This window comes from Squalius cephalus (assembly GCF_949319135.1).
Source record: "Squalius cephalus genome assembly, chromosome: 21".
Lineage (NCBI taxonomy): Eukaryota > Metazoa > Chordata > Actinopteri > Cypriniformes > Leuciscidae > Squalius > Squalius cephalus.
The window spans coordinates 4144633-4170209 of record NC_137142.1 but is presented as its reverse complement, the minus strand read 5'-3'; the positions used below and the strand labels follow the sequence as shown (position 1 = coordinate 4170209).

Sequence of the window (25577 nt, the reverse complement as noted above, 5' to 3'; positions counted from 1 at the left end):
ACGCTTGAAGAAACCTTCCTGCAAAGCTACAGGACTGTGAAAAGCACTGGCACTTGTGTTAAAATGCTGTAAAGTGAGAATGCTTTCAAAAATAAAATCACAAATTGAATTTATTTATGATTTAACTTCTATTAACTAATTCAAATCAATATATGGTGTAACGACCCTTTGCGTTTAAAACGGCTTTTGTCCAGGTACACTTGCGCATAGTTTCTCAGAGAGCTTTGCAGGAAGGTTTCTTCAAGCGTCTTGGAGACGTTCCCGCAGTTCTTCTGGATTTAGTCTGTCTCAGTTTCTTCTGTTTCTTCATGTAATCACAGACGGACTCGATGATGGTGAGATCAGATCACACCGGCTGTTGTCAGACTCCTTGTGCATACACAAATCTCACTGGATTATTTCAATTAATGGCAAAAAGAATGTTTGGAAATGTAAACTGATATTTCCTACTGACACACTACAGCAAAAGATATAAATAACTGACTTAAAACCATTTTTGGGGAGGGTATATTAACATGCCTAAGACTTTTGCACAGTACTATACGTACATTTGCTATAACAATGGGCTGATATATAAAGTGGCAAGTTTGTGAGCCCTCTGAAAATCGATCTGGATTTATGCATTGATTACTTATTAATTTAAGTCACAATTATAGACAAACACAATCTGACTGAAGTAATTACACACAAATTCTCTATTTTTCAAATTTTTATTGAAGACGTTGAGTGATCATTGAAAGGGCAGGCTGGGAAAAGTACAGTAAGTGAACCTCCGTGTAACGTCTTTCCAAAAGCTATTTGAGTCAATTAAAGAGATGAGATTGGAAGTGTGGGTCACACAGGTTCCCTCCCTGTCCTTTAAATAAAGGCACAAAGACAAATCTGGTCTTCTCAAGAACGTTTGGTTTCCCAAAAGCTTTCACCGGACCTTTAAAGTGCACTATAAAGATGCACAAAGCTGGAAAATGCAACAAAAGCATTGCTAAAGACCTTGGTGTTCATCAACTCAAGAGTAGCAAATGCTGGACAGTTTCTACTCTCTCCATGAGCTCCTGCAAAGATCACTTGAAGACAATCCTGAAAGGATAACTATCTCAGGATAACAGTTAAAGACCTCTAGAAATATCTACTAAATGCTGGCTATACATGACTGAGACGTGTCGTAATAGTCTATTTATTTTTAAGTGCATTTTATTGACCACTATCTATCTCTTTAACCATAATGGAAATCATACTTTTTAAATATGACGCAAGTGTGTTAGGTGTGTTTGACTTGAAGCGGCGCTGCGTAGACCGGTCGTGTATGACATCAAAATACTGTTTTTTTTTTTTAAGGTAACAGTTTTTTTGGGTTATAAATTAAGATCAGACACATTTTATGAGCAATCAATGCAGAAATCAGATTTTTTCAAACGTATTCTTTCCAATGCATGTCAAATGGAGATTATTGCCTTTATTTGTTTGCATTATTTAAAAATATAAACTATAGAACAATAGATATAACATTACAAATTTTGACAAACTGATTTGCTATTTTATTGTCTAATACAATTACATTAATGAGGTAATACTTTACAATAAGGTCTTGTTTATTAACATTAGGTGATGCATTAACATGAACTGACAGTGAGCAATTTTTAGAGATTTATTAATATTCATGTTAGAATACAGTGCGTTAATGTTAACAGATACAACTTTTGATCTTGAAAAAATGTATTAGTAAATGTTGAGATTAACATGAACTATATATATATATATATATACAGTACTGTGCAAAAGTCTTAGGCATGTTACTATCACTCAAAAGTGATATTACCACTCAAAAGAAAAGTTCTGGTTTTTGCAAATCAGTTTGCTTTATATGTGCATATGTGATTTAATAGTAATATTAAACAGAATAAACTTGCCAGTCAATCTTGCCAATAATAAAACACACACGGTTTGTAATTCTGCTTATTTATTCTACAACACTTACAACATAAATGATCGTCCAATAAACACTTCAGAGCACATTCAGCGTAATGCACATGTACTGCAGTTGATTGACAGAAGTTTGATATAAACAGCATGTAGTAAACAAGTACTGAGCGCACTCCCTCCAAAACACACACTAACATATCCTCGCCAGCGTATTTAAAATAATTTATATGCGTGGTACATTATGGGATGATTAATGTTAGTGCACTGGGAATGGAGTGGCATTATGAAATTAAGACATGTTTTGAGTATTATCTGTTTTAGCTTGTATTTTTATGTTTAGCTTAAGTCTGCACAACATAATCCATGGTGTTTTCCTATGGATTTAGACCAAGCGCTGAAAGTTTAGTTTCAAACCAATCATTTGCACTAAACATCCACTCAAAATATCAAGTCCTTATTTTTGTCCAGACAAAACACTGTCTGAACATATTCACAATCTGTTCAAACTGAACTTTTGTGCTGTCGACTACTTACAAAACCGACACAAACTAGACAAATGTAGAGTATCCTTCAGTGTGTACCTAGAAAAAGAAACAAAAAGAAGAAGAGGAACAAAAAAAGATCAAAGAAAACAAATCTCTGGACAAATCAGGCTTTAAACTCTGTTTTGCTAAAAATAAAGTACATAATAGTTTTTCAGAATTCAGTCTCATATTGAATATACATTTGTCACATAAATTTGTCTTTGGTCCCTTTCAACATCCAGTTTAATCTCCCCCTGTTGTTTATGCCAAGCAGTTTCCATAAACACAACTGAATATGAGCAATAAATAGAGCTAAAGATTATACATTCTCACTAAGATCATGAAACACAGGCTGTGTGCACTGGATACATGTAAAGAATATCTGTATATGGGTCCACATTTTCATAGTTCCCATTGCACATAAAGTATACAGCGCAGAAGCCTTTTTTGAAATAACTGTATATGAATTACATACCATTTCTTTGTAGCTTGTCATACGTGTTGAGCAAATTTCTCTTAATAACATTAAGCATCACAAAATAAATATCCTTTTTCACACGCACATAAAAATCAACATATACATAATACATGCAGATGATTGAAGGCAAAAATGAATATTCAAACAACTGCAGTTTTAGAATATCAAGGAATAAAATATATTTGGGATAAAGCGTTAAAATTGTATGCCTCTAAATGTGCAAACATATCCAGTTTTAATAAATAGATTGTAAATCGTCTCCAGTTAAAAGATCCCTAAACTGTTTGAGATGATAACTTCTACAAGTGGCTTTTAGGTTTTTAAGACAACATACGGTACAGCTGTAAAAACTACACTTACTGTACATTTGATTTCTCACTGTTTTATTCAAGTTTAGTCAGATGTTTGGTGAACTCTAAAACTAGTGTCTGATGTTTTAAACCATAGATTCCCGTTGGATTATGGGTAGTGGGATCTATGGCACACAGTTTCTGCCTGACTGGATGGACGTTGGACATTAGATATTAAACAGCTTTCTTGTGAAGGTTGAACGCGACTCCAGTGCTTCCAGATTTACAGACAGAAACAAACGGAGATGAAGCCAACACATCCGGGCTCCTGATTTTAAACTATAGCTGATTCTACAAAAGCACGTAATGTCTTGTACAGTGTTTTTGTTCAGAATTAAATATCTAACTAAAGCCAATTCCTCTGATTACTTCTATTTTAAGGCATTGTATAATATGTACATGAACCATGTTGTGATGATACTAACATAAAACTGCATTTAGCAAAGCACAAGTTCATGCTTTAGATATATTAATCAAAGCATTAACGAAAGTGCATTAAGTTCCACGTTTCATTGTGCAACGACTTTAACCGGTTGAAATGTTCAGGGGAGTTTAAAGTTGAAGTTTTAAAGGGTTAGATGAGAGAAAAACAACATAATTCTGTATATGGCACATGTACATTTAAAGCCAATGCACATTCAGAGATAAAAAATATAGATTCTGAATATAACAGCATGGATATTGAAGAACATTCGCAGAAGGGTTTTGTATTACACAGAGATCACTGTGCACTACGGTAAAAATAGTTAGACGTCACAGAATGCATGAGCGGAGAGTAAAGCACACGAGCCGGGTCATCACAGGATGATGTCATAAACGCGCCCCACTCGCCCGAGCCACTCGCGCACCGCCTGCCTCACTCTGAGGTCGGTCACATGACAGGTCAGCTGACTGATGCAGGGGAACACGGCTGGCTGGAGGGCCATGAACGTGGGGTCCGACAACACCTGGATCTGATTCAGGATCGTGAGGACCATGTTGGTCCAGGCCTGCGCAGGAAAATCGACATGACATAAAATATGCATAAAAGAATATCAGTCCAATACAAGAAATATGCAATTCCAGAAAAAAACACTGAAAGTTCTGTAATTTGACTCTATATTCTTCTATTAAATTTCACAATTGGTTTAATTCCTTCTGAAGGCTATAAAACAAAACAAAAATATGTAGCAAAATTGTTTTAATGTAAAAATATAGTAGGTGTGTAAATACACTCGTGTCACGATTCGGTTCGATACATGATACTATCTCACGATATGATATTATACTCTCACGAAACTTTAAATAAATCCAAAATATTGGCTTAAAATATGATTACTTCCCAGACACATGATAAACGGTTAATAAAAAGTACTTTTCATTCAAATGCTACATTGGTGTTATATCAGGAATGATCAGCTCAATGGTGACGCCAGAATAGAAATATTCATGATTCTACTAAAAATACAGAATTAGGTTACACTCGATGTAACTTTATTGGAGTTATTGACCACTGATTCTTCACATGCTCATCCTTGGGCAGTGAAAATAAAACTGGCTTTACCGTCACATTGTAGAGCACAGCGTCTTCTCAGCATCCACAGGGATCAGCTGTAGTGTTTGAAGGGTTTCAAGTTTTCCCTGGTGTCGGCAATATGCTAATGTTTCGTCTTGACGTCACAACTAAATGGCTTATGACTCGTTTGAAAAACGATTAGGCCTCAGAGGCCTTGTTTACACTGCAGGTCTTGATGCCCAATTCTGATTTGTTGGCTATATATATTTTTTTTTTTTTTTTTTTTTACATGTTTTACATGTTCTTTCAATTGTGACCCATATCCGATTCATGTGTTTACAATTGACATACTATCTGAAACATTGCGCATGCTTAAAGGGTTAAATTATCTTGCACAGATGGACGAACGCGAAAAATGCTTGATGCTAGCTCTGCGATATATGCGAAGTTCGCCAAACATCACCATGATTATGAGGCGGAGGAGGACGAAAAGTGCCATCATTGCAGCCTGTGCATATGCTTCAGTTATTGTGTGCGAGAGAGATCTCAGGACTGGCGGGAGCAGATTGTGACGGGCTTTAACGAGGAGCAGCAGGTCCAAAACTTTAGGATGAGCAAGCCAACCTTTGATATGTTGTGTCAACGTCTGTCCACATTCCTCTCCTACGATGACACCATCCGTCCCTTTGCGTCGCGCGCAGACAGATCGGATGTGTTCTATGACAGTGTAAACAGGAAAAAAATGCATGCATTCGGATATTTCGAGATCGGTTTATATGTGGAAATAAATCGGATATGTGCCAATGCGACTGTCACGTAAACAGGCTGATCGGATTTTCTGAGGCATTACGTCTCCGCGGTTTAATGGCGAGAGAAACCCCGACGTGCATCTGCAAAGCGACGGATGACCCGACGAAACGCTGTCGTCGTAGGAGAGGAATGTGGACAAACGTTGACACAACATATTGTCGTACACTGTACACAACAAAATTTCTGACCCGCTGCTCCTCGTTAAAGCCAATATTTAAACACAATCTGCTCCCACCAGTCCTGAGATCTCTCTCACACAATAACTGAAGCATCTGTGCAATGATGGCACTTTTCGTCCACCTTCGCCTCATAATCATGGTGATGTTTGGCGAACTTCGCGTGTATCGCAGAGCTAGGATCAAGCACGTTTCACGTCCGCCCATCTTTGCAAGAGAATTTAACCCTTTAAGCATGCGCGATGTTTCAGATATGGCAAGTGTAAACGCATGAATCGGATATGGGTCACAGTTGAAAGAACGTGTAAACGGACGGTCGAGAAAAATCGGATAAAGGTAACAAATCAAAATTGGGCATCAAGACCTGCAGTGTAAACGAGGCCTATGGTAAACTCAACTTTGGTAAATGCATTATTCATGATTTTAAAATGACTGATCCGCAGTGATGCTGAAGTGCAGTGGGTCTCACCTGTATCTGTGCCTCAGAGTCTCTGATGGAGATGTTGTGTGAGCTGGCCGTGGAGCCGGATCGGGTCCTCTTCTCTTGCCTCAGGAGCTCGGGCCCCGCGCTGAAGGAGTGTCGCATCGGCCCCGGCTCCACCAGTTGCTGAGGCCTCGGGGGTCCCGGGGGGTCCGGCCCGCGCAGGGTCCCCGCCTCGCCCCTCTTCTCTCCCGCTGTGGCATCTTTGGGAAACACAGTGTGATTGTGCTGCTGCTGCTGCTGTTTGCGTTTCTTGTACTCGATCATGAGTTTACTGATGGTTTTGTCGGTGGCGATGGTGTACAGCTTGTTTCCCGCACTCTCCCACCACTCCTTCTTACGGGCCCCGTCTCTCCGGTCTCCTCTCAGCTGGGGGACACTTGCACTCGATCCACCGGGACTGAGGATCTCATCCGAGGGCGTCTCGTCAAGGTGAAGGCGGACACTGTCCTCGGAGGGCGTCCCGTGACCCGACAGGCCCCCGGTGGAGGGCGTGGAGGTCTCCGAATTAAAAAGCGGTAAGAAAAAGAGTGGGTCGGCCCGGTGTGTGGGTTGTTCTCCTAAACTGCTCTCCAGGTCCAGGTGCATCTGGATGTAGTTGTTGCATGAGTCCATGCAGAGTTTGTGTAGGCGTTTGACCAGCCAGGCCCAGTCTGCGCTGCTGGAGGGTTGTGTGCTCAGAGACGGCACACGAGCGTGCCACTGACGCTTCTCCCGCGCACGAGGAGGACTCACCTGGGCCATCTCCTCGAAGATATCTTCGTCCTCGGAGGAGCACTGCTGGGACGAGTCTGAGCCGCCCTCCTCTTCCTCACTCAGGATCTTCTTCACCTGCTCCACCGTCATGTTCTCCTGGTTCGTCAGCATTGCACACAGCAAAGCCTGAACACCCAACAGGAAAGCATATTGAGATGATGCTTCATGAACAAAGATATTCACCAGTTAAATCATTTGAAATTACAAATTCTTACGCTTAATGAACACCGTAAGGTTTCACACATCTACAGTGTGTCAGAACGGCAGCAGCAAAACTGACAGCGTTTATGCTGTCAAAGTAAAGTGATTACTGTGTTGCTATGCAAAATATCAGAAATTCATTAGTATCAGAAACTAACAACTTTTGCTCATTTATACATATACTATTTTTAATATACAGTTGTGGTCAGAATTAATGGCACCCCTGGTAAATATGATCAAAAATGGCTGTAAAAAATAAATCTACATTGTTTATCCTTTTGATCTTTCATTAAAAAAATCGGCAAAAATCTAACCATTCATTGAAGTAAAAGAATTGAAAGTGGGGGGGGGGAAATCACATTATGACATAAATACTTTTCTCCAAAACATGTTGGCCACAATTATTGGCACCCCTAGAATTTTTTACGAGTAAAATATCTCTGAAGTATATTCCCATTAATATTTGGGTCATTGACGAATAAGGCTTTTAAAAGTGTAAAAAAATAGAATGGAGATATAACTATATTTTAAACCATTTTTTTAGTTTACCTAGGTGTTAACAATAAGATTTTGTGGTTTGTACAATCAATTAACACTGTTTTTTGTCATTTTTTACAAGATGGAAAAAATGTCACCAAAAACGTCATTCGGTTTAACCACTGATTTGAAAGTTAAAAACTGATTTGACATTGATGTTGAGATAGGTGTTTTTTGTTTTTTTTCAAAAGGATAAAGAATAAAAATAAAGTAAAAAAACGAACAAACAAAAAAAAGAAACCAGGAACGTTAGAACATGAGGATTGATCTGGTCAGTTTAATCACCTGACTTGAATATTATTGAGTGAGAAGCAGATTCCCTCCTTCAACATCTCTGAAGAAACTGGCAGATGTTCTGATAGACCACATTCAAAAGATGTATTAACTCTTTCCCCGACAGCATCTTTGAAAAAAGTTTCCAGACAGCGCCAGGATTTTTGATTATTTTCACAAAAGTTTTATGGCCCCCAGAATATTTTGTTGCATGAATATCTGAACATGCAATATATCATAAGAAAGAACAGACCCTCTGCTTTTATTCTTATTTAGTCTTATTCTAGTTTCATGCATTTCTTTTTTATCAACACTTGAATGTGGGTAAGTTTCATAAAAAAAAGCAAAATTTTTAGGGGAAAAGCTGATAAAATCTTGTTTTTGTCAAAGACTACATCTGAATCAGATTCAGAACGATGATCAAAACACAGATGGAGTAGATCGAGTTCATCAACACCCCCACATTCACAGTCCTAAAGCTCGACATTATTCAGTACCATTACTTTTTTTACCAGACAGTTTTGATTTATTTGCTGTTTAGTGGTTAATTTCACATATATGGATATGGATCTGCTTACACATGTTATAACTTGTTTCTGCTTCTTCTTCGCCTGTGTTTTGATCCAGAGATTCTGCACTCTTTCAGAAGATGTGTAATAGCGCCCCCTACCGTATAAAATTTCGAGTTAATCTTTTCTAATATGGTTGGAAGCTGTATTAGTGTGCTTTCACACCTGCCTCATTTAGTTCGGTTGAATCGCACTAGAGTTCGTTTTCCCCATTGGTGCGGTTCGTTTGGGCAGGTGTGAATGCGGAACTAAACCAGTTGCCGTAGTCTAGCTGCGCTGTGATTATGGGATGAGGAAAAATGTTTGTTGACAGTTTGCACTTTAAGCATGGCAGCTCGTGGATCGTTGGTCATTTTTTTGGATGATGAGCATGTCAGTGTTTAGCAACATTAATGCACGCCGCCTCCTGAAGTGATTTGCGATGCGCCTTCACCGCGTGCAGTGCATTAAAACATTATTTTCAAGCCGCATCCTCGCTTCATTCTCAAATATTATTGTTTGTCTAAAGTGGTGTACAAAATCTATATAATAAAATATGCCCAGGGATACAATCAGCCCACGCAGTCGTCTCTCAATAGTAAACAGCGGCGTGTTGTCTGCCGGATTACTTCTGGGAGTTCTGTTGGAATTTTCCCGCACGTTAATTCTGACCAATCGAAGTGCAGTTATGGGAATGCGTTCAAGACACATCTGGCCAACGAGTGATGTGGATGTTGTCACGTGACTGCAATCTATCATTTTTCGCCCTTGGTTTGGACCAAATAAACCGAACTACAGATGTGAAAGCACCCTTAAAGGCCAATTTTTGTAAAACACCTAAATTAAGAAATAATGCCTATTTCGCTGGTGCTCACATTGTTTTGTCCCTGTATATACTGAGGTAAGAGTGTAAATGTACCTGAAAGTAGATATTGAAGCTCATGGCAGATTGGCGGTACAAGTTTGCAGCTCCACACACCCCTGACACTTTCATGAGCAGATACTTGAGGCCGGGACGCGTGTCGAACTCCCGCGCGGTGCGGTACGAGTCCAGCAGCAGGTCAAAGATGATGGCCAGGTTCTGCATGGAGATGTAGCGGAGAAAGCCTGCGCCTCGGGGCTCCGACACTCCCGGGACCCTGGCCTGGCCCTCGGAGATCCCAGAGCCTTTCACAAACTCCTCCAAGAGGATATCATACAGGTTCTGCAGGAGCACCTGATGGGACAGCAAACTCACCACCAGAGTCCTGAAGGGAATCCTGCACAGAAACATGCGTTCGGTTCGCTTTAAACAGATCATTTAGGATCAGAATTTCATTTATAAGCACGAGAAGTAGTACGTATGTAAGACCGATGTCCTAAAATGAACTTTCGTTGTTTCTATTCCATGCCCTGCATTCTTTGGTATTAGGGATGCACAATATATCGGTATCGCCCGATATATGTTCATTTTTAATGTTATCGTTTTCCGCCCGATAAGAAAATTTGGCTGAAATATGATTGGAATCACTTCAAAAAAGGAAAATACAATTAAGGTCATATAAGCTACATACAAATTTTAATGAGAACATGGCTTTTAATGGTGAGACTTTTGTAATCAGGCTTTCAAAAATTATATAAAAATATGGATTTAGATTTATCGGCCAATATATCGGTTATCGGCTTTAAAATGTAAAGAATTATTGGTATCGGCCAAAATGTTCATATTGGTGCATCCCTAAATGGTATACAAAAAATCTAAACAAATGCAGTGTCATGCAGTGTACAACCCGGTTCTGTAGGTGATAAATAGATTACTTTAAAGTCCCCCTGTGGTGAAAATCCAGCTTTTAATGTTGTTTATATGTCTATGTGGTGTTTTTGACAAAGCATGTGTAAGTTCATAAGTCGACAGCATTGCTGAGTATTTCCTCCTTAAAACTGCAGTGAACCAAAGACAGTCTCAAAAACACGCTTTGAAATCGCTGGTGTTTCTGACGTCACAAACTACCTTGTAACCAATCAGATCAACGTGTGCTCGTCAACCAGTGGATCTCTGAGCTGAGTGAGTGAGTGGAGGCGGGGCTCATTTGCATATTCATAGAAACGCGTATACTAAATGAGGCAAGGGCGTCGAGTTACATTAAAGCTATTTTAAGGCATGAAGAATTTTTTTTTAAACGTCATTTTGGTGATCAAAGATGAGTTTTAAGGGATAAAATGATTGACTACAGGGGGACTTTAAACAGTATGGAAGAACAGTAAGGCATGCAGATTTTGTTTGAAGTGGCCTTACCCAATTTTTCTGTGTCAAGCACAGCATGTGAAAGAGAAGAAAACACACAAGCACAGGTTACATTTGATTAAAACAACATTTCAGTTTTAATCTGTAATTTAACTATATTTTATTTTACTGAACATTTTGTATTGTAAGTTATAAAAAGTGGTTCATTAATATCAGGTCAATGGATGAATGGCATTTTACGTATCAGTCACTGAAACCAATATTGATCAACCACTAAACTGAATATTGGGAGTGATGCGTCCCCTTGCAGTCCTGTATCACGTCATGATCTACACAGCGTTATTAAAATAATAAATATCTGCAGTCTGAGTTTAATGTCCATCCTCTCACCTCTTCTGCGCTTGACCGTTGGATTGCTGATCGGCTGGAAGCTCAATGATCAGCACACAGGACTGAGCGTGCTCAAACCCTTCCTTGTTGCTGGGAGTTTTAGGAGAACACTGCGTATCTAGCATGAAGACCTGGAAGAAGAAGAAATTAATCCAACCATTATAAACAAATTATACACACAAAGAGCCAAGCAGCTGTTTATTAAAGAGGCCATTTTAAAGTCTTGATGTTGTGTTCAGGCTCTACTAGAACAGGTTTTCCTGCTTGAATGTTGATTATTCTCCTCATATTCTCTATTGTTGCGGCTCCTCTCTTCCCAGTCTGCCAGTAACGCTCTGTTTAGATCCTGTCTCTATGAAGCCCCTCCTTCTGAAAAGCACACTGTGCTCTGATTGGTCGCCTGGAGCAGTGTGTTGTGATTGGTCGAGCGCTTCGAGTGTGTTTGGGAAATGTCCCGCCCCTTACCATAACCGCCAGTTTAACACACTACTAACTAACTCAACCAGGCCCCGCCCCTTTATTCTGCGTATGCCTTGGGCAGGAATTATTAGTTATTAAAATGAGGTGAGTGAGGTGTGCCGGTGTACCTGTTGAGCCATGGCCCGGATCCTCATGTACTCGGCCTCTGCTGAAGGAGAGTGTGACGGGGCCGCGACCTTCACTTCACACGCGTCTCCAGTGAAACTGTCCGAACCGCTCCGGAAACAAGCCAGCAGATTCTGCCGGAGAGAAGAGAAGAGATTTAGAGAACAATAACAAAGAAACGCTTGTGTCTTCATGATTTAATTCCACTATTTTTAGAAGGAATGTATGTACATAAATACAAATTAACATACATTTTTATAATATATATATTTATATTTATAACTATTTATCCATCCATCCATCCATCGAATGTGAATATATACAGTATATATATATATACAGTGCTATGCATAAGTTTAGACACCCATGCTAAAGTTGACTAAAAAGAGGAATAAAAAATCATCTTTTGCAAATTGAACTTAATGCCTTAATTTAAAAAATTAGGAAAAATCCAACCTTTAAGGACACCAATTTTCTTTGTGAATGAATAATGTATCGTAAATAAATAAATGTTCTTCCTTAAAATACAGGGTGCATAAGTTTGGACACCCCTATGTTAAATTCCCATAGAGGCAGGCAGATTTTTATTTTTAAGTATTTTTTATTATTATTTTTTTAGGATACTATGCATCCTGATAAAGTTCCCTTGGCCTTTGGAATTAAAATAGCCCCACATCATCACATAGCCTACACCATACCTAGAGATTGGCATGGTTTTATTTCAGTTAGCCTAATAGCTAGTTTGATTTGCATTGAGAGATGATCTTATGGAAAGTACTCCATGCCAATCTCTAGGTATGGTGTAGGCTATGTGATGATGTGGGGCTATTTTAATTCCAAAGGCCAAGGGAACTTTATCAGGATGCATAGTATCCTAAAAAAATAATAATAAAAAATACTTAAAAATAAAAATCTGCCTGCCTCTATGGGAATTTAACATAGGGGTGTCCAAACTTATGCACCCTGTATTTTAAGGAAGAACATTTATTTATTTACGATACATTATTCATTCACAAAGAAAATTGGTGTCCTTAAAGGTTGGATTTTTCCTAATTTTTTAAATTAAGGCATTAAGTTCAGTTTCCAAAAGATGATTTTTTTTCCTCTTTTTAGTCAACTTTAGCATGGGTGTCTAAACTTATGCATAGCACTGTATATATAGTCATACACACTCTCGATGTATGATGTCCAGCCTAGGAAAATCGATATCACGCTTAATTCAAATATTGATAAAAACTGGTTAAAGATTTTGTAAGCATATAGTAAACGTAGTTGTGCTTGAAGTAGATTGTTTTATTTGTGATGAATCACGCCACATTGTGCAGACATAATTTTTGGCCAGGCTGTCATACAAAGAAATTATGAACACATGCAAAAACAAGAGAAAACCAACACAATATTAATAACTGATTGTGTATGACTACGCTAGTTAATGTATTGTTTTTCCTTTGAGCTTTTAGTTTTTCTATGGATTTTTCTAAAATAAAATCTGTAGCTGGCTTTTTTTGCCAAATAATTTGGGGTTTGGTCTTCACTCATACTGAAAATATTAAAACAAATATAAAAATATTTTCCTCATATTTTGATGGTTTAATCGAACTTGTAGGGTCATTAAAAACAAATATCTCCTCCAGACATCACTTTTGGCCACAACAGTATATTTTATATTAAAATAATTAGATTTAAATAAATTTCTTCTATTTTCTTCCCCCACATTTTGATGTAACTTGCAGTGCAAATCAAAGCTTCACTGGTTTATATGCACGTGACACATGAATCCTCTCCCCATTAAAAACGTTGTACAGAACAAGCTCTTTAAGTGCTCGCATGAATAAAGCTCTTGCATCTGTCCGTACTCTGTGCTTGACCTATATCAACATTTCTTATAGCAGCAGCTTTATAACTGCAAAAGAGCAGTTCGTGTGTGTGTGTGTGTGTGTGTGTGTGTGTGTGTGTGTGTGTGTGTGTGTGTGTGTGTGTGTGTGTGTGTGTGTGTGTGAGAAAGTCTTAGTGAAACCATACAAGGAAAACCTTTGATTCTGTCCACCAGATTCACTACAGTGTTCGGCATCTCTAGTCTATGGTTGGATGATATAGCTTAAATAAATACCCCAATAATGTTCAGCCTTTTGATAATATTCAATGTAAATGTATTAGTTTTGATGTGGCTTAAAAGCCGATTTTATTTATCCATCATTTCAACCACAAAAGCCACTGTAGCCAAGTAGATTCCCAATGTCTGAATGAACTGATTCGTGGAAATGACTCAATCCCCCTCAGTCTATGAGCATTTGTACTGCTTAAAAGGTCAATATTTTTTCTTCCATCTGCAGCACTAAATGAAAAATAAAATAAAAACCCTCCTCATCCTGCCATTGATCAGACAAACCGATTGTCCCGGTCCAACTTCCATTGGCTGAGGGAGACAGTGTTGTTTCAGAAGCAAAACAATGGCTTACTGGCACAGCCTTTAGGAAACGTGATTGCCAAATAAGAAATACATTAAGATAATTGCAATCTAAAGTCTCGTGATTTTGTTATTATCAGAAAGCATTAAGCTTACACATGTGTATTCAAGTTCCTGATGGTAGCACCATTTTACTTCTTTCCAGAAAATAGCACAACACTAATCCTCAAAGCAGATTACACCCTGAATATTAGTGGAGACAGCGAAGACCACATGTGGCCGAAGACTTCCTGAGCATTACGCTTCAATCTACTGACGCAAACAACGTTTTGCAGAGCATGTGTTTAAATACACAGTAACAATGAATTTTCATGTAGTAGGAATGCGATTTTCCAAAGCTTTAGAGGCCAATCTTTCCATGACTCTTGTTTTCATGCCTGTCTGACAAGCTTTTCACTTTCATCGGCTCAGAAACAGCTTGTGTGAACCTCACAAAGTCTAGATGTAGAGAGCTCAACTCTTTAGTTTATCGCCTATGGACCATTCTTAATTCTCAATGTCATGAACAATCATGAAAGATGAACTGGTTAGTGGTTAGCATTAGCAGCTAGTTCTGCTAGGCATGCACAATATATCAGTGAATCGCACAGCTTTGTTACGCACAGGGCAACGTTTTAAGAGTGTAATGAAAAATGGACTGTTCTTTCCTAATAAAGGGCTTCCAGGCACACTCATAATGCGATTATAATGGGATTTTGGTAATAATGTGATTAAACCTCATGAAAACACAATACTTCAATTAAAAGAGATTAAGCTCATAATGGTAGTAACCATAATCACGTTAAGATATGTGGTGTGTGTTGATTTTAAAGGGATAGTTCACTTTGAAATTAAATTTTGGTATGTTTTAGCTTACCTCAAGGGCATCCAAGATGTAGGTGTCTTTTTTTCCGCCGTAGTTTCAATTTTAATATTTTTAGGTCAAACCGTTCTTGTCTGTCAGTCATTTAATGCAGGTCTATGGTCACTGTCTCAAAGAGCATGCACAGAGTCCAAATTAAACAATTCCCCATCGTAAGTACACATTGATGGCCTAAAACACGAAACGAGCGGTTTGTGTGAGAAAATGAACAGTATTTATATCGTTTTTACCTCTTATACACAGCCACGTCCAAGTGATCTGAGGGCGCGGGCGCTTCCTGGTGTGTGACGTGTGCGCAGACTAGGGCTGGGCGATATGGCTGAAAACTGTATCACGATATAAGTGTTTCATATCGGTCGATATCGATAATTATTGAATTTTTTTATAACATATTTAAAATAAGGACCAGTCCAGGAGACAAATATATTACATTTAAAGATTTTTTTATTTTAAACTTAACCTACCTCTGATTATAATCCCATCAGTTATAAAGGCAGAAATGTCAACACAACCATGGAAAACTCAGAAGTCTAAAATCACAATGAACACTTAACAATTATCTCTTAACATTAAGGTGCAAAATTAAAGAATACGTAAGAAATGCTTTATAAAGGGGTGGGCGATATGGCAAAAATATAATATTACGATTTCTTTCAGGAAAATCACGATTCACGATTTTATCACAATTCTTTTTTATGTTGGTTTTACTATTTTGTGACTGAGCATTACAGCCAAACTAATGTCCATATTTTAAAAACAAAGCCTTAGGTAACAAAATATATAATAAAAAAGAATGGCAGACAGGGGCGAGGATAAAAAATGTTCTCATTATTTTCTTTGTTATTAAATATTAAGATCAAAGATACACATTACACATACACAACTTAATATACAAATTAAATAAACAGTGCTTTATGTTTTCAGCTACAGTAGGTGTGTTTAACAGTAGCATTGACGAAAGTAATTAAATGAACAAATATGAAAATAAAACAAAACAGACTTCACTGTATAAATTATAGATTGATACTTATTAAAGCTATTATTAAAGTTATTAGTCAAGAGCAGTGAGTGATTTTCTCTTTACATTTTGTTGTTTTATTAACATTAAAGGGATAGTTCTCCTAAAAATTCTACTTTTTATAATTTACTCTCTCACGTTGTTTTAAACTCGAATAAGTTTCTTTCTTCTGTTGAAAATAAAAGTTATTTGGAAGAATGACCAGCAGTTGATGTACCCCAGTGACTTCCATAGTATATTTTTCTCCTGTGGAAGTCAATGGGGACCAGCTACTGTTTGGATACCCACATTCTTCAAAATATTAATATTAGAAAATATTAGAAGGCAATTAATACAGGTTTGGAACAACATTAGAGTGCGTAAATAATGAGATTTTTTATTTTTGGGTGAACTATCCCTTTAAGGACAAGCGGCAGCGTGTTTACTATTACTACTGTCTCTTTAAGAGCTGCGCGCGACGCGTCTATTACACACGCATTTGACAAGCAGATTTTCTCTAAATTTTCTCAAGTTTGCTTTCACTTTAGACATATCCGACTAGTTTATGTAAACCTTGTGTGTATATAACAGTATTAGCACAATAAGACTCGAAAGATAACTTAGTCCAGTATTCAGGCGCTGGTAGACAGGCTTTCAGTGCATGTGAGCTTCACATGTATGCGCTGAGAGACGCACACGTTAGAACAGCGCACCAGTACGCGAATAACAGAGAAACTGACGACGGTCTTGCATAATCTGCAGACGACATTGGTCAGACTACGGTCAGACTTGAAGTCAGGCGAGCTGACTTTTCCTGTTTTATCTAGGTACTAGAGAGTGAGTGCCTTTGTTCATGCAATCAAACTTCTTCCGACGAAAAAATAAATAAATTATCGAACGTTTTATCGAACGCATTTTTTATTGATATTGATTACGTGTCTATCGCGATACATATCGTTATCGTTTTATCGCCCAGCCCTAGCGCAGACTGGTGCATAGATATATATATACACTAGATGTCGCCTTAAAGACATTCGTTCCAATGAACTGCCATAGGCAAGGCGACATCTAGTGTATATATCTATGCACCAGTCTGCGCACACGTCACACACCAGGATGCGCCCGCGCCCTCAGATCACTTGGACGTGGCTGTGTACAAAAGGTAAAAACGATATAAATACTGTTCGTTTTCTCACACAAACCGCTCGTTTCGTGTCTTAGGCCATCAATGTGTACTTACGATGGGGAATTGTTTAATTTGGACGAAGGGGAATTGTTTTAATTTGGACTCTGTGCATGCTCTTTGAGACAGTGACCACAGACCTGCATTATATGACTGACAGACAAGAACGGTTTGACCTAAAAAATATCAAAATTGAAACTACTGCAGAAAAAAAGACACCTACATCTTGGATGCCCTTGAGGTAAGCTAAAACATACCAAAATTTAATTTCAAAGTGAACTATCCCTTTAAACGCAATAAACAGGCATGTAAACACCTTAATCGCATTAATACCGCTCTGACCAGTGTGCATGAGCTCGGCGACCACGGATGAACATCATGAATGAACTCATGAACATTATTCTGACGTTTCCCCCCCACTCTTATCTTCATCCAGAGAAGAACGTTATGCATATCAAAATAAGAGTCATGGTCTATTTTAGGCTTTTTTTCTCTGGTTATTATTGGTATTTTGGTGCCCAGTCAAAGCAATGAAAGACTAAGAAATTCACTCTTACAATTTATTTCAATATAAACACCATAAAGTAAACATTGCCATAATTAATTTAAGAGTAAATCTATTAATGACGATCTATTAATATAAATGTGCAGGATTGCGAACTGCTCTGAAAGTGCACAACAGCGCAACACTTTGACTCTGAACGTGCAGCGCTCACATTTATTTAATTCAATCATAACCTTTTAGGTGTATTAATCAATTAAATAATTAATTAGGCTGATTCCTGTTTTTCCATCCCCAAAATTTAAGACCTCTTTAAATTATAATCAACACATTTGTTACACCATTTAAGACTTTTTACAACCTTAAATATTCATAAAACTTTTAGACTTTTTACAAACCCATGGGGATGTTTTTATTCGCACACATGCTCCTAAATACACTTCACAGTTTGCACACATCTATTTTTAGGTGCAACTGAGAGTGAAACACTCGCACTGTCGAGCCCTGATTTTCATGTGTATATAAAAATGATGTATTTCTATATTCTCCTTCTATTGCTATTGTCCATTTAAGCTACTATGAATAGGCTGTCTTCATTTACTTGGCTGCCGCTTGACACCAATGCATTCACACAACCAAACCATTTACACTTGGCAAGCGCAGTTTAGGCCTCATGGCTTAGCAAATGACCTTGCGCTGACCCTGGTTACAGAGAACAGGTTTCTGTCAATGCTCATGCAAGACTTGTGGACGGAGGAGACTTCAGTCATGTTATTATGACCAGAGTTGGGGAAACTCATTACAAGTAACTTGAGTTATGTAATCAGATTACTTTTTCAAGTAACTTAGGTAAGTAACGCATTACTTTTTCAATGTACAACAAAATATCTAAGTTACTTTTTCAAATAAGTAATGCTAGTCACGTTTACACATTTTTTGACTGACAGCTCTCCTGTCCTCATGTTGAGAGAAATAAAGTGATGTGTGTGTGTGTGTGTGTGTGTGTGTGTGTGTGTGTGGGCGCGCTGTGTAAACATGATGGTTATTGTAGTTCTAGACTAAATGTGAACATGCATTTGCTCATCTCACTTGCACAAAAACATTCAGTATTCCTCAAAATTAATGAAAACAGTAAAATGCAATCTCAGAATTTTTACGCTAAACTTTTATAATTAACTATAATAAATTACACAAATATACTTTTTAACCAATGTATTTGCTGCTGACCTTCAATGATCTAATTCATTGATATAGAAATAAGAGTGTTGAACTTCCTTCTACTGTCTCCTATAGAGAGCCTCCTCCGCTTCCGGCTCATGGGACCTTATTTCGGAAAAAATATGTATGGTAGTCAATGGCGAGAGACAACTTATCTTTTTATTCCGTCTGAACTGTGCCCTGAATTACACATATGATGTTTGTCAATTTAAAAGATAATTATGAAAGTCAAGAAAGTCGCAGTTTGTCATAAAACAGAAGAGTAACGTTTAGTTTTATGTGAAAATCGCTCGATGAACTACATCTCTTGTCATCACCCGGGAAGTGAAACAACGAGCAAGATCCGTTGCTCGTATGTGTGAAGTCTGGTACAAAACACTCAGGCATGGCGGCGTAACGTTACCATTATAACCTAAGAGGACTATAGAAAAAATGACAGGCGTTAGCTTCATTCATTGAGAGAAAAGGTATGACGTCACATGTGTGCCTTTTGGGTTTGTAGTCTGTGTAATTACGTATTTTCACAGTCTTATACCTCAGCAGTTTTACATCAAACTGCGACTTTCTTGACTTTAAAATGTATCTTTTAAATTGACAGACATCATGTGTAATTCAGGGCACGATTCAAACGAGATCAAAATATTTGTTGTCTCTCACCATTGACTACCATACAATATTTTCCGAAATAAGGTCCCATGGTGGTCAACCGGAAAGGGGAGGGACTTAGGCTATTGTTCTTTAATCGAGAACAGCAGAAGCTGAAAGGTTTGTTTGAGCGGCGCCCTCTACTGTACAGGAGTGAATATGCATTTCCTTCAGCCTGAGGCTTATTCACTTCACTACTGGTGTGAAAGGGCCTTAACATTTGCCAGAAATATAACTTTTTTTGATGTTATAAAAAAACAAAAACAAGCAAGCCCAGCCCAGGTGAGAAAAAGAAACGCAAAAGCAATGTAACGCATTACTTTTCATAAAAAGTAACTAAGCAACGCAATTAGTTACTTTTTTGGGGAGTAACGCGATATTGTAATGCATTACTTAAAAAGTAACTTCCCCCAACACTGATTATGAGCGTCACCTTCACAGGCTCCAGCGTAGCAGAGAAAGCGTCCTGCAGGGCACAGCATGCTAACCTCCACATCTCCTCCGTGAACACAGGCCCTGCGCTCACCAGAACATACCTGGAAATCACACACAACACATCAGAGCAGTGTATCCACTGGAGACACACACTAATGATAAACTAAAACAGAATGAACTAATCTAATCATATTTGCAGCGTAACTTCAAGCCTTCTTCAATGAGTTTTTGAGTGATTGTCACGCGGTAGAGTGATTTGAGTAGTTTGACATGAAGCTACTGATGCTTGGATGGACTTTCTCACTGAGCTTGAAAGCTTTTTAAGATGATGCCTTACAATCTGTCCAAAATAATAATCATGCTGTCTATCCTTCGCATTAAAAGCATGCTTACGATGCTGCCTATGTAGGCAGTTCAATATGTTTTGGAACACACTCACACACACACACACACACACACACACACACACACACACTCACACAAACAAACTCACACACAAATTCATTCATTCATTCAAACACAAACTCATTCACTCACACACACACACACACACACACACACACACACACACACACACACACACACTCACTCTCACTCTCTCTCTCACACACACACACACAAACTCATTCACTCACACAAACATACACTCAGTCACTCACTCACTCACTCACTCATTCACACACACACACACACACACACTCACACACACACACACACACACACACACACACACACACACCTAATACAGGAGCAGCCCACTCTGGAGATGGTCTCAGCTGGTTCTGCCACACACACACACACACACACACACACACACACACACACACACACACACACACACACCTAATACAGGAGCAGCCCACTCTGGAGATGGTCTCGGCTGGTTCTGCCACACAGGACACCAGCAGTTTGAAGAGATCTTTCAGCATCAGGTTAATCAGATTCTCATAGCCAATATCTACAAAAAATAAATAAAGTCATACAATTTATAGTTTCACACACATCCCATTTTCACACTTCAAAGTCGTCACCAACTTAAAACTCCTGCACATATCTGTATTAAATATCATGGCACATATTGCACACATCAGGTGTTAGTCGGCTGAACCTCATGAAGCCTGTCAAGAGCAAACGCCTGTTTAACATTTCATTTTATTTCAGTTTATTTACTGTCTATTTTATTTTTAGTTTAAAATAATGTTAAATAACCCTGGTTTTGTGTTAAGCAAATCAAGTGAGTGTCAGTTCTGGCAGGTCACGTTAGTCAAGCTCGCATCAGTGACTCTCAGCTGATCCTCTACCTATAGGAATACGACGCCTATCACTGTATTCATATATAAGCTCCTTCAGTATTATCAGCAGATATGGCGTTTCTCAGGAGCGAATTACCCTCCTCCCTCCCCAGCTCCTCCTCTCTTCAGTCAGGATTTGGTATTCTGATTCCCCTCGAATCAGAGTAAATTCTCGAATTATGTTGTACATTAAAATCTTTAATTAATGATATCTGCAATACATTCATGCTGGTTCTGTTCTGTTTACCCTGAGGGGGGTTATTGCTCTTATTCATGCTAGACTGCATGGATGCGCAGGGAGTTCTTGCCCAGAACAGAACCAGACCGCCAATCCTAACTGTAATTGTCAATCGTATTTGACGATAGTGGTCCTGACAGAAATAAAGCCTATTTGATTATTTTTTGCATAGTGTTATTCAATTTTAGAAAAGTCAAGTTGTGATACCGAACAGGACCACATGGGGACGCCAAAAATAAAAACCTAAAACGAACGCCTTGACCTGACTACCTACAGTACACGGATCCATTCAGAATAAACTCAGCAACATACACATGACAGATGAGAATATTATCCTGAATGTGTGTGGAAACGACGTGAATGTACTGAAATGTGTCCAATCAGTGTGTCGAGAGCGCACATACACACTTTGTTTGAGCATCAATAAATCGTCTTTAACTTGAGTACAATCCGCATACATCAAAACTATTATTGATTTGAGAGTTTTACCTGAATGTATGAAGCTGTGAATGTGCTCCACCACCAGTTCACAGGACAGTCCGATGGCGTGCTTGAAGTTTGCCGCAGCGATGTCCCAGTACGAGTGCTCGCCGTGACTTCGCTGGAGCCACAGAGACATGACGGGGAGAAGCAGCTGGATGACGGAGAAGATGGCAAAACCAGGCCCTGTGGAGGAGGACGAGGAACATCACACTGGCTACGGTTACATGCACAACTCTTGTTTCAATTGGACTGAATTCATTCCGATTAGGGCTTAGACTTTTGCGCAAAAATCATATTCGAAGTTCGTTTGTTTATTAATATTAATATTTGAATATTTATTAATAATATTTTAACCATTAAATGCCTTCAGTAAGACCTGGTATCAAACTTAAGTTGTATATATGTTCTGTCCACCAGAGGGCAGTGTATCAGTCAATGCCAAATAGGCAGGCAATGATGTTTTCAGAAGAAGGTGGGCTCTCATGTTGCTGGTCGTTGCGTGGTATGTGAGTTTGGTCCTACATATTTTACACATCACTTTGTCCTTACTCGTGATTTTTCCCTGATTCTTTGGGAACCCAAAGTAGCGCCACATGTTGCTTTTCAAATTGTCAGGAGTGTAGATTTCGAACTCCTCGTCAGGCGTGGTGGTTGTAGGCGTTGGCGCGGCCATTGTTTTGGTATACAAAATAGGCGCTAACCAGGACGCTAACGTGACCTACAGGAGCCCAGAAGACCAATAACAGCCTTGCTAATGAGCTCGCGATTGACAACTTCACCAGGCGTGAAAAAGCCTCGGAATCTGAATTGAAAACAACGTTTACAAGCAAACACATACACAAAAAATAATGCCCAAGGTTCGAATTATATTATTGCCTAATATTCGTTCGAATATATTTTCTTTTTCTTTTTTTTATTCAAATTATATTCAAATAACGAAGTTCGGAGCCAAAGCCCTAATTCCGACTGATGAATCCGAACGTATGAATGCTAAACATGTGATCGGGTTAATGTGCGCGTTTATATTTCACAAGTTTAAAATCGGGATCGATTTTTTAGCATGCGCACACTGCACGAATATACAGAGTTTCCTGCAGTTTGAGCATAATAACCATTCATTGGTTCTTTATTTATATTTACTTAATATTTATCCATTTCTGGTCATAATTTGGAGACAACGAGTGCAGGACACTCATTTATATGACACTTTATTCAACAGGAACAACAGCTCGTTCCATGCATCATACGTCATTACGCTATTTACGTCATTGCACATGTGCAGTCCTTTCAGTTTCGGTTTCAATCCGATCAAGTGTTTACATGTTCTCTCGATCGGATTAGAAAAGGAATGAACCATCCCTTCCAATCCGATCGAAATTTCATTGGGATCAATCTCAATCAGATCGATTAAGGCATTTACATGAAGGCTTTTCAGTCCGACTGAACCGTCAATCCCATTACTAACGGATTATTTGGGTGCATGTAAACGCAGCCAGTGTGAGTTCTGGATCTGTCACAGTGTCTGGTTTGTGTATCCCGGGTGTCCACTAGAGGTCTTTTCCCCATACTGTCACCATTACTTCATGAACTGCATTTCCCACAATCCTTGTCTGGACTCATCACTGATCATTGCACTCAGCTGTTCCCTATCACATTGTTAGTATCTGTGTATATATACCCTGTCTGTTTAGTGTTTGTCACGGAGTCCTTGTTATTTGTCACACCACTTTGGAGGTCTGTTTTCTTGCCTGTTCTTGTTTTGTGTCTCGTTTATGGATTGCTTATATGGTTTTTGACCCCTGCCTGGACTGGTTTTATGATTTACGGATTAACCATTAAACTGCTATTGGATCTACCCCTGTTTCCTGTGTGTGGTATCGTGACAGTATTGTTTCAATTTTAACGATTCCGATTTCAATTCTGTTCATCGAATCTGATTCTTATCGATTCCTAATTTCGATTCCAAAAAAAAAAAAAAAAAAAAAAAAACATATATCATTCACATTTAGTCTTAATGCAAAACATTTAATATAGCTGAATATCATGAACAAAAATCAACAGGCTAAAGAACACTTAGGCTGCACAAAGAACGTTTGCCTGTGGTTTAAAAATACCATAGAAAAATAACTAGCCTAACTTATATAAATGTAGAGCATTATTAAAGACAAGTAAACACTCAGTAATTAAACAAGAACAAATAAAAAATTAACAAAATCGCAACAAATAGATACAAAGAATTGATTGAAATAAACAGTGTTTTAAGATTTTCAGTGTTCAGGTACAAAAACTGTAATCAAATGAAAAATAACACTGCAGTTTATAAATAAAATATACATTACAAATATAGTAAAAGTTATTCAGTCAAGAACAAGGGAATTTTCTCTTTGTCTTTTGTTGTTTGATTAGTGTTATTATAGAGACGGCAGCTGCTGTCACAGAAAACACTGAAAATAGCTCGCGAGTCGTTTAAAATCACATTTTCTGTGAGCGTGCTTTGGATGCACAGAAAACAGCGCACACGTCGTCTCGCGCTTAAAGTCATATTGAAATGCTCCCAGAGGAATAAATAGGAGGAATTGAAATTTAAATTTTATAAAAAGTATTCAATTCCAGAATTGGAATCAATTTTCGAGTTTCGAGTTGGAATTTTTCTCCAACCCTAAGTGTGAGTAGTGATATTCACAGGCGTTTACCTGGGATGTGGGTGACCTCGCGCAGAAGCTCAAAAAGCAGCTCGAGTGTCGGAGGCTGATGCTGTCGAGGACAGTTCGACACGGCTGCCGTCAGCTGCTCCAACAGGAGGATCCACACCTGGATCAGACCTGCACACACACACACACACCTGGATCAGATCTGTACACACACACACACACCTGGATCAGACCTGCACACACACACACACACACCTGGGTCAGACCTGCACACACACACACACACACACACCTGGATCAGACCTGCACACATACACACACACCTGGATCAGACCTGCACACACACACACACACACACACACACACACACACACACACACACCTAGATCAGACCTGCACACACACACACACACACCTGGATCAGACCTGCACACACACACACCTGGATCAGACCTGCACACACACACACACACACACACACACACACACACACACACACACACACACCTGGATCAGACCTGCACAAACACACACACCTGGATCAGACCTACACACACATACACACACACCTGGATCAGACCTGCACACACACACACACACACACACACACACACACACACACCTGGATCAGACTTGTGTACACACACACACACACACACACACACCTGGATCAGACCTGCACACACACACACACACACACCTGGATCAGACCTGCACACACACACACCTGGATCAGACCTGCACACACACACACACACACACACACACCTGGATCAGACCTGCACACACACACACAGACACACACACACCTGGATCAGACCTGCACACACACACACACACACACACACAACTGGAT

The 25577-nt window shown here is 38.9% G+C and overlaps 1 protein-coding gene across 1 annotated transcript in view; it reads right to left on the bottom strand.

The window, feature by feature from the left end:
• Nucleotides 1-1942: 1942 nt before the first annotated feature.
• The window catches only part of arfgef3 (ARFGEF family member 3), a 69151-nt gene continuing 45516 nt past the window's right edge, over nucleotides 1943-25577 (bottom strand). The window contains exons 27-35 of the mRNA XM_079855096.1: nucleotides 24764-24892; nucleotides 22077-22253; nucleotides 20901-21015; nucleotides 20056-20158; nucleotides 11751-11882; nucleotides 11164-11294; nucleotides 9469-9808; nucleotides 6223-7116; nucleotides 1943-4261 (exon numbers count right to left, since the gene is read on the bottom strand). Of these exons, the coding sequence (XP_079711222.1) occupies nucleotides 4070-4261; nucleotides 6223-7116; nucleotides 9469-9808; nucleotides 11164-11294; nucleotides 11751-11882; nucleotides 20056-20158; nucleotides 20901-21015; nucleotides 22077-22253; nucleotides 24764-24892 (2213 nt within the window). The 3' untranslated portion in view covers nucleotides 1943-4069. The remainder of the gene's footprint in view (nucleotides 4262-6222; nucleotides 7117-9468; nucleotides 9809-11163; nucleotides 11295-11750; nucleotides 11883-20055; nucleotides 20159-20900; nucleotides 21016-22076; nucleotides 22254-24763; nucleotides 24893-25577) is intronic.